Source organism: Scophthalmus maximus, chromosome 8, assembly GCF_022379125.1.
Source record: "Scophthalmus maximus strain ysfricsl-2021 chromosome 8, ASM2237912v1, whole genome shotgun sequence".
Lineage (NCBI taxonomy): Eukaryota > Metazoa > Chordata > Actinopteri > Pleuronectiformes > Scophthalmidae > Scophthalmus > Scophthalmus maximus.
In genome coordinates this window covers 11,730,513-11,746,647 of record NC_061522.1, presented here as the reverse complement: position 1 = coordinate 11,746,647, position 16,135 = coordinate 11,730,513, and the positions used below count along the sequence as shown (strand labels likewise).

General features: G+C 43.9%; 1 protein-coding gene across 1 annotated transcript; it reads right to left on the bottom strand.

Annotated features, from left to right (window-relative positions):
- Positions 1-133: 133 nt before the first annotated feature.
- polq (polymerase (DNA directed), theta) lies at positions 134-16,116 on the bottom strand. Its single transcript, XM_035636490.2, has 35 exons — positions 15,277-16,116; positions 15,019-15,127; positions 14,528-14,928; positions 14,111-14,352; positions 13,687-13,863; positions 13,463-13,593; positions 13,201-13,357; positions 12,708-12,819; positions 12,410-12,611; positions 12,170-12,311; positions 11,851-11,997; positions 11,518-11,730; positions 11,212-11,354; positions 10,883-11,072; positions 10,470-10,612; positions 10,111-10,304; positions 9,588-9,712; positions 8,841-9,084; positions 6,979-8,500; positions 5,220-6,864; positions 4,904-5,044; positions 4,613-4,815; positions 4,044-4,251; positions 3,759-3,952; positions 3,533-3,661; positions 3,242-3,416; positions 2,965-3,088; positions 2,242-2,342; positions 2,049-2,131; positions 1,845-1,946; positions 1,644-1,755; positions 1,321-1,445; positions 1,100-1,235; positions 900-1,006; positions 134-550 (listed from the first exon to the last, which is right to left on the bottom strand). Exons 1-35 carry the CDS (start codon positions 15,345-15,347, stop codon positions 437-439), a joined length of 8,364 nt encoding a protein of 2,787 aa, XP_035492383.2. The 5' UTR covers positions 15,348-16,116; the 3' UTR covers positions 134-436.
- Positions 16,117-16,135: the final 19 nt, after the last annotated feature.

The window sequence follows — 16,135 nt, the reverse complement described above, 5'->3', positions numbered from 1 at the left end:
ACAGAATTCAGAATAAATTCAAGACGTAGTTTTTTTTTCTTCAAACAAAAATTTCCTCGGTTCCAGCTTCTCACCGTAAACTAAGTCATGTTTTCCCGTAAAGGATTCAGAAAATAATCAGCACATTTATAGATAATTGTAACAACTGTAATTTATTAAATAACAATATCCTCGTACATAAAATCTCATGTCGAGTATCTATCAGTATTTAAAATCATTTCCCCCCCCCGTAAAACAGTATATACTCTTTTGACACACTAGAAAGTAGATTTATAAATACATTCAATAGTTCATTTAGAGTTCATGGAGCAATCATGGCCATCTTAGATTCTTATATTTCATCATTGTCAATGTATTGATTAAAAATAATGTATTACAAGTATTGACATGCATCACAGAATTTCAAGCAGCAATTAGATGATATTAAACGTTCTGGTTACAGATCGAGGTCCTGCAGGTTCCCCCAGCTGGGTCCCACCTTGACTTTGGCCTTGAGCTTTACGTACAGTTTTACAGCCGACTCCATCTCCCTCTTGACTGTCTGAGCAATCTGACAAAAGGGGTTTTGAGAGAAACAAATAACTATATAAAATATACATACACACGTGGTCTTTTCCGGACTGTGCTGTAAACTTCTACTCACAGGAATGTGCAAGCATACACTGCGTCACCCAGAAATTATTTTTGTTTGTTGCTTCTTTGTTAATTTATCTTTGTTAAAATATCTACAGGTAAATGCTCGTGTTGTCGCTCCATTTCTCTTTAGCTTTAAGTGAGACTTCATTAGTCATGGTTGGAATATATATATTACAGTACCATCTGTTCCCAATGAAGAAATCCAGATCAATATCTTAAGTAAACTACAGAGGACTTGACAATCCAGTAAGTCGTTCCCATACCTGTATGATGTCTTCCTCTGTGGTTTCATAGATGAGTTCATCGTGCAGCTGCAGGACAAAGTAGGCTCCGCTCGGGTGAGACGTCCCAGGCCTGCATGGTTTGCTCGCTATATGATGGGACAGCATTGACATTATCAGACATTTAGTTTACAGTGGGGGAACTTTGTGTATAGTCTTTGATTGGTTAAAGTGTGTGTCACCTGAGTGTGTGTGCTGATGAGACAGTGGCGCAGCAGGGTACGTCTTTCGCAGTCGCTTCTGGATGTTCACGGTGGCAAGTTTAACGATGTCTGCTGCCGAACCTTGCACAGTCGTGTTCACTGCCTGACGCTCTGCCTGACGGAGGGAGGAAGAGAAATAATAATAATCACATGAATTTCACTGCACGTAAATAAATGCAGGTAAGTACAATTACACTCACATGTGCTTTGACATGTGAATTGCTGTTGGTGATTCCAGGCAGGTATCTCCTGCGGCCCATCAGAGTCTGAACGTAGCCGTTCTTCGTACACTTCTTCACTGTTTCTTTAAGAAAAGCATTTATCCCTGAAACCAAGGAACAGAACATAGAAGTTTAATGTCTCCAGATTGGAAATTTTACTGGGCAGTTATTTATTAGACTTTTCATTATATCTGCTGGAATATTTGTGGAGGCCCAGTTCCTTAAACAAATTTATATACACAATTTTGATATCATAAAAAATAAGAAAATACATTAGATTGAACATGTATGTATCTGTATACCTTTGTATCTGGCCTTGAAACTCTCTATGTAGCAGGCTGCGTCGTTCTCCTCCACGCCCATTTGTTCGCCCAATGTCTTTGCTCCCATCCCGTAAATGATACCATAACAAATCTGCAAATGCACACGCATGTCACACCGTGGTGAGCTTCCCATTGTTAATGCACGTCTACGTTATCGCCCCTCTCCTTCCTAGTTGGTACCTGTTTTGCCTGTTGTCTGAGGTTGTCGGTCACAGCCTCTGGGTCGACACTTTTCCACTCGGCGGCGATGCAGCGAAACACGTCTGCTCCTCCGTTCAGCACCTGGAGAACACGCAGAAGATCTGTCATTTCTTCACCTGTGTGTTGATGTTTGATATTCAAGGGTTTCCTTTCATATACGCATTCTCTATACGCAACACCGACCTGTAGAAGTCGCTGATCCTTGGACAGGTGAGCCAATATTCTCAACTCCAGCTGGGAATAATCAGCTGCTAATATCATTCCGCCTGCAGTGTTGTTGAAAAAACAAGACCAGACGAGACACAGTCGTCTGAGACCAAGTTACAGACAGAAAAGGTTGATCAACCACACAAAACATCTACATCCTCATAGTAACCTGAAAAAGGTACAAAAGCGTGTCTCATGCTGACGGAGAAGGTCGGGCCTTGTCCCTCAGCTCCAGCTGTAACTGAAGGCACCGCAGAGCGTCTCGTCTTTCTGTAACAGAAGAATAAAAGATTTATCATCATGAAAAAAACGTCTAATTCTTTCAAGCACAGTGACTGTGATTAGCCTTAAACATGGTCTTTGATGAAAACCAAGGAAATGTAAGATTTCATTTAACTTTTTTTCACATAACCACCTACTGCCTTTGCTTTTATAAATTGTCACTCCTGTTTATTTTAATTTTTTTCCTGTATTTACTTGTCCATATCATAAAATTTGGTATTCTGAATATTACTATATGTAGTCAAAAACATAACATTTATGATTATAACATCATTGGACAATATATCGAGTACAATTATAATATGAGAGTATTTATATAGACTCAGTGTTTCTGAAAGTTAGTAAAATGGATTAAAAAATCTGTAGTTAGTAATATAGTAAGTGCTGGTGTTAGCTAATGTGCCTCAATGCCAGTGTACGACTGAATTTATTTAATTTCTATTTTTCACGAGTGAAAATCATAAGTGAGGAAGTTATGATTAGAACGGCAGTTCTTTCATGAAATTAAATTATTTCTCATTCTACTGGGAACATACTGAGAGCCACTCAGGTTCCCCCTGAGGGTCTAAAACCCTGCGTTGAGAACGGCTGGCTCAGAGATAACACGTACCCTTGTCTGTTGGTCGATCGGCAGCCGTTTTGTGAAGGCGGGCTCTCGCCCACCACCGTGGGCATGCAGATCTCAAAGTCTTTGGGGACGTTCTGTATGTTTGGCTCGGTGAAGCTCACTCTACCTAACAGCGGAATGAGCCCGGTCACTGCATGCTTTATATTGATTTCAAGATTGTATTGCAAAGTCGAATGAATTCACCAATGACATTAAGGTGTGTCCTCTTCACATATGTTATAGACAGGCACGCAATTGTTTTATTGTGTGTGTGGTTTACCTGTTGCTGTGTGTGTCTGGGCGATGGGATATATTCTGTTCATGGCCAGTGTGGGATGATATTGCTTCTCCCTCTGCAGGGGGAAGACCACTTTGGTCAACGCGTTAGTGATCCGCCTCCACTCCAGAAGGACGCCTGGCAACGGGTGCAAGGCGCAAAGTTTCTCCAGGACATCCTGCCGACGTTGTTTAAAAGTCAGTTTAAACATGGTGGTTATTTCATCTCCCAAATATTATGGTGCTACTTGATGGCGACAGCAATAATGTGACATGTGATACAAAGTGGTTTCACCTTGGTGGTGCTGAACTGCTTTCCGAGTCGTACTCTGCCGCCGCCTCTCCTGGTGTAGCCCAGAGTCTTCTTACTTTTTGATCCACCCACATCACCGTTTGGAGGCAGGTGGAGCTCCAAGAACAACACCTAGCATATACAAGAGTTTGGAGAACCTTTTAACTCCAATTGACTTTGGAATTTGGTTCCAAAACATGACCAGGATAGAGGAGAGAATGTGTCGCACCTGAGCAATGTCGTCGATGCTGGTGAGGGAGAAGCTGTGTCCAGCCAGGTCGTATGCCTGAGATTCCAGCGCTGTGAGTTTGGCCTGCATTACATGCTTTTGTCTCTCGCACTCTTCAACGCTGAAGCCTAATCCGTTCAGTTCCAACAGGGCCAAACATACCTGCGAAGGCATCTCAACGCTCCTGAATAAATCTGACACATGCCATCAAAACATTAATTAAACCAAAGTTTCTGCCCACTGCTTACAGTACTGTACAATTGACAGGTTTTGCAGTCTTTATACCGAGCATGCCGTCTTGCTCCAGCAGACTGGTGACGTGGTTCATGACAGCATGGACAAGCACACTCTTGGTCGCCGCCCTAACGCGAGGACAGTGTGCATGGGCATTTCCAAGTCCGTCCAACAGAGGTAACTCTTCAGGACAGTAGACAGTCACCATGTTGGGGAGAGTCCTCTCCTCACTGCCTGGGTCCACCAGCCAGCACGCTACCTGAGTGGAACATAGAAGTTTCAAGTTTCTGACATTTTAGGGAGGATTAGGGATAATGGATTTTTTCCCGCCTTGAATTTCCAATTTTACCAGCGCCATCAAGATTTCCTTTTTTTAAACCAGAAGCAACCATATTTGGAGGAGCGAGGGGTGGGCCTGACTGAGAGCTTGTACACTTCCGCATTGGCGTCACTTTTTCGGACCTGGTGAATACGTCCATTTTTATATACATTCTATGGGGCTGCATGAATAATACTTATTTTTGTTGCCTTGCCATTTCAGTGCATAGTATTATATTAAGTGTAATCCTTACAGTTTCGACAAAAGTACAAAGACCTGAACAGACAGTCTGTTTTCTCACCTTGGGATCTTCACAGTTACCCTCTAAGCTGATGCCACAGCTCAGAACCAGCGTCTTGTACACCTGGATGATGTCATGAGTGACAACCACACCCCCAGGAGGACTGGTCGACGGCCTGCCCAGACAAGCCTTCACCTGCTCCAGCCTCTCACTTACTGGCAGATCACCATCCAGTGGAGGAGGAGCCAGACTGGAGCTCAAACCTGAGAGTTAACAGACAAGTTGGCACGAGGGACATTTTTTTTCTTTTTTTGGGATTGTGTGCACTTGCATGTGTGTACAAGTCGATACCTTTGCTCTGCTCTTGCTGCAGAGATATGTAGTAGGCGTCTCTTGCTCCCCAGCAGACAGACAGTCCAATCAGCACCAGTCCATCACTGTCTCTTACTGGAAAACCATCAGTCCTGTTGAGCTTCTGATGAGCTGCTGATGCTGCACAGATTAACACATGAATGGGATGAGAAGAAAGAATATTTAGGGTATAAAAGTAAAAGATGGAGAACCATTATTTCTCTGCACAATACTTGGTAGGAGAAGTCAGTATTGGGACAAGTGCTTGTTAAGAATTTAAATCACACATTTACTGCAGGTTCACTTCTATGGTTACCTCTCTTGTGTTTCCCTCCTATTTCCCCCTCAGGCTGCTCTCTGTGCTCCCTCTTTTCACAGGCCAGAGCCAGAGAGTACCGCTCCTTTGTTTTCCACTCTTCAACGAAGGTGTCGAAGAGGCCCCTGTCACTTGCCACGTCTATGATGGAGAAGGTCCCCGAGTTGCTCGGGAAGAGTGAAGCATCCTGGGACAGCTGAAGAGAGAAGCCTTCATCAATCACGGGCGATTCCGTGTCAGATGGCGGCTTCGGCCGGGTGGTGGATGGAGAAGCACAGTGTGGAGGACAGCTGTGGTTCTGGTCGCTGTGTGGCAGGGGTTTGGTTTTTGAAGACGGGTGTGGAACAGACCTCAGCTCTGATTCGGGCATGGTGTCTGTGGTTGTAGACTTCGGTTGCCTCAGCTGGTGTTTGTGGCTCCTAACAGACATAGCATTGGGCACTTTAGTGTTTGCAGCTCCTGACTGACCATCACTGTGTCCTAGGAGAGATTTACAACATGTTGGGGCAGTCCGTTTCCGTAGAGGAAGGGCTGAGGGAGTCGACTGGTGATGTGGCTGGGTGGTGAGAGGCGACTGGACTGAGGAGGTGGTTAGTTTTACTCTGGGTGTGACAGGTGGTGTTTCCTGGGTAGGGGGGATAAGGTCACCTGCAGATCCTGGTCTCTCCGTTATATTCTTAGTGTTATGGCTGGAGGGTCCTGCTGATTGAGAATTACTCTCAGCAGGAGCAGCAGATTGCACCTTTAACTTCCCAAATTCTCTGCCCACTTGTATTGCGGGCTGAGGTAGATCAGTGGCATCCGCAGTGTTTGCAGCGGCAGTGTGTGTTTGAGTGAGTGTGTGGCCTGTCGTAGGGTTTGGCCAGGACTGGTCAGACATACTGGGCCAACGGTCAAAGATCTCTTGTAAACCAGGGCTGCAGTGAAGATTACTTTGAGGTGCATTATCTGACAATGAAACATTCAGTACTGCTTCTTTTTCTTTCTCTTCCTGCTTTTCCCCATCTTTGTTTAACCTTCCCTGCCTGTCACCTGGTTTATTGTCATTTTTCACATTAGTGTTGGTAGCCGTTTCCTTATCACACTCATTTTTAGTAACAGTGTTGTCAGGTGGTCGTTGTTGTATCTGACCAGGTTCAGATGGTGAATCTGCCCGCGGTTCCTCAGGCGGAACATGTTCTGCGTTAGGTTCCGCTTGATGATGGAGGCCTTCTTGCCCCTTTTCAGTTCTCTCTGTATATCTGAGCAAACTCTGCCTCTCCATAAAATGTTCGCCCACGAACATCGAGTCGCCCCACTCTGACAAGTTGAAGGAGGACTCGCCCCATTGGATCGCCTCCTGCTTTTCCGCTTGCTGGTTGGCAAGAAGCTCACTGCGTCGTCGATCCTGGGTTGATGGGAGGGGGGACTCGTTTTTGACCTCATGGCCGACAGATTCCTCCTCCTCCTCATCATCAGATTGCTGAAGGATCTGTTGTGGGCTCAGACCAGCCAGCAGAGCGCTGTCATACAAGCTGTCAAACAGGAAACTACTGCTTCGGTTAAGACTCTCAGAAGTAACCTGATTGGCATCAGGGGCTTCATCATCATCACCAACTTCATTTTTGTCTTTGATGTTATCATCACGAGCAGGACAAGGGGAAATCTGAAAAAGCAAACAAACAGCATGTGCTTAAAAATCCCTAAAAAGACTAAACTTTTCATCATAGAGTATGTATTATTTGCAATTCATGAACAATTGATGAATGTGGACAGTCACCTGGTGGCTGGTATTAAGGATGAGCTCCATCTGGCTATCTGTAAGAGATATATTGAATCTTGGACATTGGTTGTGAGGGGCAAGTCCATTTTTCCCCTCATCTGTGTCACCCTCCAGCTCTAAGGCTGTTTCTACCATTTCCTCCTCTTCCACCGTCCGATTTACTCCTTTATCATTCCCGTCCCTCTGTTGAACAATAATTCTTTCTGTCTGAGTGTCCAATTCAAAGCTGTTGCCAAAACTCTCTTCTGCCCTTTTCAGATCTCCCTCAACGTCTTCATCTCTTTCATCTCCTGCATACAGCTCAGGAGATGAAAACTTTTCTGCCTCTCCGTCCCCTACTCTTCTTCGCTTGGCTTCAGGAGAGGATGAGGAGGCCGAGTCCTGAACAGACGGAGGTGAAGCTGATGTATCTGCATTTGTAGGTGCAGAAACTGTGGGAGGAGTATGTTGCACAGGGTCAGTAGCTTGAACAGTAGTAGGAAGCTGGACTGCAGGTCCTGATTTCTGGACTTGTGACAGGTTGGATGTCTCTAGATTATCTTGTGCACATTTGTCAGTTTGTAATGAATGTAGGACTTTGCTTAGGGCTCTTGAGTGTTTGAGTCCACTTCTGTGCACAGGTGAGGCAGGGAGACCTGTGATACCATCTCCTTTTAAAGCGCTTGTGGAAACACTTTGTTGTTCCTTAACCCAGCATATTGGGGCTCTAAAGCGAGGGGGAGGCTTTGGAGAAGGTGTGGGCTGAGGTTGTGTCAGCGATTGAAGCAGAGCACTGGATACAATCTCAGCCAATTCCTGTGTCAGGCTCCTTTCAGGAATGGATCGTTTCGCTTCTTGACCTCCGGCTCTGGCTGAGACTGTTCCGTCACTTTTCTCAACTCCTTTCTCCTCTGACCTTATGGGCATTTGTCTGTCTTGTTTTTCATTTAGAGTTTTTGTTTCATTTGCCTTCGACAGCTTTTTATATGTCTCTGCTTTTTTTGTTTCTTCAATACTTTCCACTGGCATCTCATTATCTGTTTGTCGGATTTCTGGGTCTTTCATATGATCTTCTCTGTTTACTTCCTTCTCAGCAGGTTGGGCCTTCTCTGGCTCTCTCCTGTCTTCACCCTCTGGTTTCTCCATTTTTCTTTCAGACACTCTTTTCTCAATTTTAGAATCCTCCTCTCTATGTCTGTCTGTATCTCTGCCCTTACTTTTCTTGATCCCGTCTCCCTCCTGCCCGTCTTTTGTGTTATCTGTCTGTGCTTCTTGTGAACTAAGACACAAGCCAGATGATGCTCCTGAGTCACTGCTGTGATGGTCAGCTGGATTGACAGCAGGAGCCCCGGGAAGTGTCGTTGGGTCCCACTGAACTCCTAGCTGGGCCAGGTCTTCCTGAAGGAGGAGCCTTGCCTCAGAAACTATCTCAGTAGCTGCTTCCTGTTCCGTCAGGGCCCGCCCACCTGTTACCCAGACACAGCGAATGCTCCGTCTCTCAGCTGCCTCCATCTCACTTTCATCCACTGCACGTTTGGAGCTGAGGAAAACAAGACGGTGCACCACAGACTTTACATTTGGTCATGAACATGTTGCTGGACATGTTGCAGAGGGATTAAAACTGTGTGCTGATGCTACAGTTGCTTGCTTTTTTAAGTGGGATTTACAGTACTGGACCTGAAGTATATTTATTTTGAGTGATATATACGTTTTGATATACTTATAATGTAATACTGTTTCTGTAGTCTCACTGTTTTGGATAAAGGTACTTATTGAATTGTTCATTGTCATGAGAGGCCTTGTGCCTGCGTGTTGTCGAGGGACAAATACATTTGTTTACCTAATATTTATTCATATGTTATTGGAACATACACACGTACCTCTTGAATGGGACTGCATTCCTTAAGGCTTTCTCCACATCAGCCACAGTAGCTCTGGCTAGTTCGGCAACAGTACACAGCCCCTGTGCGTAGAGTGCTCTGGCTCGTGTTGCATTCAAGAGCGAAACCCTGACCAAGTCGACCAGCTCCCTCTGGACTCCAAAGCTCAGCCTGGTCTGGTACTGGGACAACAGGAGCTCCATGTTGTGCCAGCCCAGACGCTTGCAGAACACTGTAACCATACCTGAGGGATAGCACAACGCGAAAGACCAAGTGTTTTTGGAAGCTGCACAACTGAGCCAGCAATTTATCCTTTTCATTGAATGAGTAATGGCTTTCTGTTTGGCTCTGTTTTTCTTAAAGTTTCTTGCTGTTTCTGTATCAACCATTGATAATAAGCCCAATGGTCATATGATATAGACTCTCACTCCCAGACAGAATTGTTATAAGCCACATTTAAGCATATGCCCTCTGAGTCTAAATCACACAAGGACCTTGTGAACCCTCTCACAGTAACTTGATGCAATAAGCATGAGCACTTGGATGGATGGATACAGTATGTGGCTCTGAAGGAGACATATAGGTGCCAAAATATCGGCTAATGGAATGAAACCTGTTCTGTATATAAATCATTCTGAAGTGCTCCTGCTTCTTCCATTTAATATTTTGTAGAATTCAAAGTTGGCGTTTTTCTACAGTCTAACATTTCCTGTGTTGTAGACCTCAGCGACACTATTTAGCATGTACCTGCATATGTAGAAGCAGACTGCTGGAGAGACTGTAACTGCCCACGATTGCAGTTGTATTTAGACGCCACTGTTCCCAAAGGCACCTCATTCACCAGATCCTGCAGCACTAACGTGGTGAAAAACCTGTATAGTGAAAACAAAGAAAAGGATGTAAAGGATAAAGGCACAATGTAACCAAAAAAAACACTAAAACTTCACAAAGCAACAGTAATTAAAGAGCTGTAGTGATTTTGCCTTACCTTGAGTGCAATTTTTCAAAAAGATGGTTCGCTTTACATTTACCTTTATAAATAGAACTTACTTTTTTAAGTACTATTATTAATCCAATGTGTAATTGTAACTATAATTCAGTACTAGATTTGGTCAGTTTTTTCCAAGCCACATGTTTATAGCATTTTAGTAATTCCGTAAGTCAGTGACATTTTGGACAATTTAAAGTAACAAACAAAAAACTACACAGGAGGGACAATTAGTACACAGTATATATAGCATACGTAATTGGAAAAATAAGTGTGCTTTACCGTTTATGAATTGCCATCTGTCTACGCTGCTTTTCTGTCTTGGCAACAACTTTGCTGCTGACAGACCTTGCGAGAAAACCTTCCTGGACGCCCACCAGCTCTGCTACTCTTTTCATCGATGATGAGAGCTGTTCCCACAGGCAGAAGAACTGATACCAATCTATGGTTGTCCACTCTGCGTACAGCGGGGTAATCTGAGGAGAGTTTGGACAAACAGCTGGTCTGGATTAAATGGGTTTGAGGTGGGACACTCAGAAACTAGAATCGAGATTTAGTTATTATTATGAATGGTCTGTTGAGGGTTCAGGGATAACAGGGAGTGAATAGAGTTTGAGAGAGAGTTAACATTGTTGTTGTACCAGATAGAGAATATGCAAATTATTTTCCAGTACAAAGCCCTTCATGGCACGCTGGAGATCTGCAAATATTCCGAGAGCCTCAGGAGGGGAGAGCGAGGAGGACAGGGTGGCAGCGCCGAGTTGAGTGGGACAGTATCGCTCCTCTGGATATGCAGAGACATCACATGATATACAACAGTTATTGTAATGGCAAAGGTGAGAAAACTTTCATTTAATCAATGTATGAGGTATAAATATGGAATATTATTCCTTCTGTGTTAGAAGGGCAAATGTCAGATGCATCAGTTTGACTGACAACTGCATTGACACTAACAACATTCAATTAAAGTTGCCTAATAGGACTACATACTACTCTCATCCCTCATGTTGACATGGCACATAAAAATATAGTACTCTGACGATTATTGCGGTACCTTGTCCGTCCTTCTGGATGTTAATAAATTCATTCTCCATCAGCCATTCAACGCAGGCCTCAATGGCCCCTTTGTTGGTCTCTTCGTTTGATTTGTATTTGTCGTCACATTTCATGCTGGCAGCCAGAAGAGAGCACGAAGCATACAACCTCACATCCTGTGGAGTGCTGGCTACACCGCCAACAATGATCTGTCATTTGGGACAATATGAATTAGGCACAAAACAAAATATCATGCGGCAAAAAAAAATTTTTTCACCGTGCAAAAAAGCAGGAAATGGCTTACATTTATCCAGTAAATTAAAGTTAAGGTTTAAATATCAATCGTACCTCCAGGATGGCTCGCAGCATGCTAGTGGTGACACCTTCTCCTTCCCTTCTCACTAGACAGCTGTTGATTGGCTGAAGAGCACCTGTAAGGAGGCTGATACCTTTCTGACGCTCTGCCTCCTTACATACCAACACACTTTCACCTGAAAGGTGAATAATAAAATTACATCATATCAAGGAAGAGAATTGTCTATATCTTTTACCTGACCAAAACCAGAATAACAATTTACAAGGGATAATCCACCTCTCTCTTAACCATCTTTTCTATCAATTTATTTGCCTTTATTAGATGTCTTTATTCCATACCTGTAGTGTCTACTCCTTTTCTCCCTGCTCGTCCAGCCATCTGTTTGTACGTGAGTGGGTCCAACAAGTGTCCATTGAAGGTCGGGGTTCGAACGATGACCCTGCGGGCTGGGAGATTAACTCCCGAAGAGAGGGTAGAAGTGGCAGCCAGGACTCTGACCATGCCCTGACGAAAAGCTCCCTCCAATACATCGCGTTCATCAAATGTCAGACCTACAGAGAGAGTATGAAACAGACACAGCTTTTATCTGGTATACACAGGAGGCTGCAATGGTCCCGAGCCCATTCAGCCCACAGCTTGTTGTGGTTGAGTGATTGTCTAAGCTTGTTCACCTGCATGGTGGAAGGCCACCCCCCATGGCACCGTTCGCTGGAGGGTGGGGTCTAGCCCAGCAGGAGTTCGTCTCAACTGGGCAAAAACATCCACTAGTCCGTCCCGATCCAGACGCACTGGCTGGAGGTCAGCGTTGCCTTGACGATCTGAAAGAAAGTCACCGTAGTCTAAATTCAGGAGACTTTATCCACATCACACAGCTATGCACAATAATTTTACTTATCTTACTACTTCTGGAATGGTTTTACTTCACCTCACTCTGAAATGTAATATGTACTGGTGGCATTTTATTAGAATAAACTTTTACATGTCTCATACCAGCATGTCTGAGGTTGTAGAATTCTCTAGCGATGCTATCTGCAAGCTTCTCACACCAGATCTTTGAGGGACAGAACAGCAGCACTGAGTGGCCCTCGCTCACCGTCTCATAACACAAGCTTACTATGTGGTCGTCATCACCCTTTAAGCAGAAAATAGAGCACATGATTATATTACTGGTCATGAGAAAGTATGCATCAATCACGACAACCCACATACTGGAAGAGCCCCCTAAATCACCTTAATGAGGAGTGCAGGAGTGAACTGTCGGACCACAGAGAGGCTCTTGTCGTAGATATTGCAGCCCACTTTGAGATGCTCCTGGAGGGGTACAGGTCTGTAGTCTGTCTGGTAAAGCTCTGCTCCCAACCAGCTAGCCAGGAGGGTGAGGTTAGGCAAGGTGGCGCTCATACCTATTATCTGTACACCATCAGACAGAGACCTGTGGAGAGAAATGTACACAGACAGATACTTACGAACTGATGAGTGGGATTTTCAAACACTGTACATACAGAAATAAGTAGTACGACAAACAGACCCTGTGGTGTTTTGCTTCTGTGCTATGTAGCGGATTTTGGTTAAGAGCAGTTCTAGCAGGTATCCTCTTCCAGAATCCCCAACCATATGCAACTCATCCACCACCACCATACCTGGTAGCACAAACATAAAACACACACTGTCACACTCACACTTTAGGTTCAATATTCATAAGCACACACACACACACACACACACACATGATTACGGTTGCAACAAACCGTTATTTTCCTTAGAGATTGATCAATTGTTTTGTCAATTAGTACATTAGTCTATAAAATGTCAGAAAATAGTGAAAAATACATTGTCCAACCAACCGATCCATATCGTGAGATACTTAAATTACAGTGATATAAGTCAGAGAGCAAACTCTCACAATTCAGAAACAGACAAAATGATGAATCAAAACAGCTGTATAAATGAATTATCTCTCAATCTCCTGATACATTAACAACTTATTACAGGTTTACGCACAATTACCAAAGATGTATTACCTAGTAGACTCATATTGTCTTCTTCAATGAGTCTGTTAATCAGAGAGTTGGCTTTTTCTATGGTGCAAACAGCCACATCCAGCGCTGTGAACCCTCCAGCAGCTGAAGTGCTGCCCATGTATCCCTCCACACGAACTCCTGCCTCTTCAAATACACTCTGCAGGTGCAGAAACACAAGTCATTCAAATGGAGATAAAAACACAGACAGACAACACTTTGTCCATAATAACATCAATGTGTATTTCAGGTTACTACTCCTCACTTGAAGATAGTGCATCTTCTCTTTGGCCACAGAGACAAAAGGCAAAATGAAGAGAGCTTTTCTTTTGGTTTCCAACACACGCTTCAACATCAGCAGCTCTGACACCAGAGTTTTTCCAGCACTCGTGGGGGCTGAAAAATATAAAGAGTATAAAGTTTAAAAGGAGCAAAATTAGAGGAGGAAAACTGAAGAAAAGACAGTGACTGACTCTTTAGATCACTAACCAGAGTATACCAGGTTTCTTCCCTGTAGCACGTGTCCCACACTGAGGCACTGAGCCTGCCACTCAAACATGCGAGTCACTCCATGTTTCTGGTAGCGGTCCAGGACAGGCTTCGGCAAACCCCAACTGGATAACAGCAGCTTTTCAGCTTGTTCCAAGGGAGCGCACAACGCAATGTCTAAAGCAGAGGAGACATAACATATTCTCCATGGGCATTTGTGGCATCAAATAAAGTTGTAGGCACTTTGAGCTCTGGTATCTCGGTCTATACTCAGAACACGCTTTAAGATATGAATGTATTTCAGTACAAATCAGGCAAAATGGGCATGAGATAGAGGTTCATACAAGGTGTGAACATGTGTGGGAAAACAACACAAAGAAATTACAACATAAGGTAAAGGTTTTATGACTGTGGATAAATTCACCTGGCTGAGGTAAAGAGTCACTGATAGTACTGAGCTCTAATCCAGTGGGGACTGTGAGCACAGAGGCCGACTGATTCTGTAACGACTGCTGGAGTTTGGCCTTCTTCATAGCAGCTGCGAGGCGTGTGGGGCTGAACAAGATGTAGTCTCTGGATGCACCAAGAGGGTGATCGGCATCCTTGCTTGATCCACCCTCCTCTTTGGTGTCAGGAGAGCTCTTTCTTCTGGATGCACGCTTCTGCCTGTGGAACCACGGAGGAAGAGAAAGTACACAGAGAAGTACACACACACACACACATTTTTTTACACACATAAAATTCGATTGAAAGTTAGACTAAAAAGGCAGGTCTTGAGTTTGCTTTCTAAAACACCAAGCAAACTCAAAAACAAGGCAAAATTGTGTAAATTCAGACTCACTTGTTGGAGCTGCCTGCCTGCTGGCTTCTCTTTATGTTTTGACATGGCAGCCCATTCATGCAGGCAGAAGCTATCACCCACTGACTGCTTTCCGAACCCCTCTGAGCATGTTCCTCTGAATCCTCACTGAAGAGAAGCTTCTGAGCAAGGTCTTTGCAGTCAGCTGTCCATCCTGGTCTCTTACAATCACCGCTACGCCGACGCACTCTTCCCTCTGCGCCGGGGGCTACGTGGGGTCCCGTGGGTTGAAGAGGTGCTGACAATGCTGGCTCTTCCTGTGCGACTCTACAAGCAGCATGGTCAGCTGCTGGCTTTACAGGGTCGACAGCATCCAGCACCTGGAGCATCTCTTCATCAAGAGCTAAAGTGGATTCTCCCAACACGAACGCTGCTCTTCCACCCTATGACAGATAACAGTACGGGTCATTTGTGATTTTTTTTTTTTTAATGAAAGAGATGTCATAAACATTATGTCATACTGTCACGCTCACCACGAGGCTGTCTCTGCTAATGTTTTCTGATCTGCTTGTCTTGCCTGACAGAGAACAGCTTCTCGGCAGCAGTCTGTCTCCGTGTAGGGGCTCATCAGGAGCCTGGAAGCTGTGCTCAGAAGAAAAATGCAAGTTCACAGTTCACCACTTGATGTGCACACGTAGAATAAAGAGATTTTAAGAAGCCTCCTGGCAACAGGGGAGATCTATAGTCATAATTCTTCTGACATTATAAACGAAGTGAAAACTGTGACATACCCTCGTTTCTTCTTGATCTGGTGCTGTCCCATGTAGCTCTTCTTCTTCAGAGGAGGACCCGAAGTGCTCATACTGAGGGAGATGAACTTTTCCCAAACAACGAGCGAGTAGCTGGGTGTTAACTAACATGACATTCGTTTGACTCTTGACCTGAGTTTAAAACTTTTTAATTCAACAACACGTATGAACGCAGAGTGGTTAAGCGAAAACAAGCGTCGCCGTAGAGTCAGTTGTTTATATCGCTAAGTGTAAACATTCTCTCTGCGTTGAGCAAATCAAAACTCCCGCTGCTCCGCCCCCGGTGTATCACAAAAACAGTCCGACGGAACAAATGCTCGAATGCAAACGTTCCTATACGGTGTCAAACATCTGGATAAATAAAGTTTCGTAGAAGTCAACAACAGTATGGATAAAAGAGTTTATGGATTGTTTGTGGTATGTATGGTTAGGATACTTTATGAACGACCCCCAGTAAAGTTTAATACAGTTTTCTGAACTTTAAATAGTAAACTGTATGGAAAAATAGTTCATGAATGACAACCAATAAGATATACTGTATTTATGAATACAATTTTAACCTGCCTGTGATATATTATATTGATAAATGAAGTTGAATGGCAAATACATTAGGTCTATTATTAAGGAAATGTGAATTGTATAGCAGAGTTTGTGTGGTCCGTGGTAGAATATATTAAATCGAGTTCATTACTTTCATAGCAAAAATTAAAGTACAGCTTGCTCACTATAAGTTGTAAGTATTGGAATAACAGGTTTTGATGTGTGTGTATGTGTGTGTGTGCGTGTGTGTGTGTGTGTGTGAGAGAGATAAATAATGGGTTTCAACCATCTGTGGTAAAGA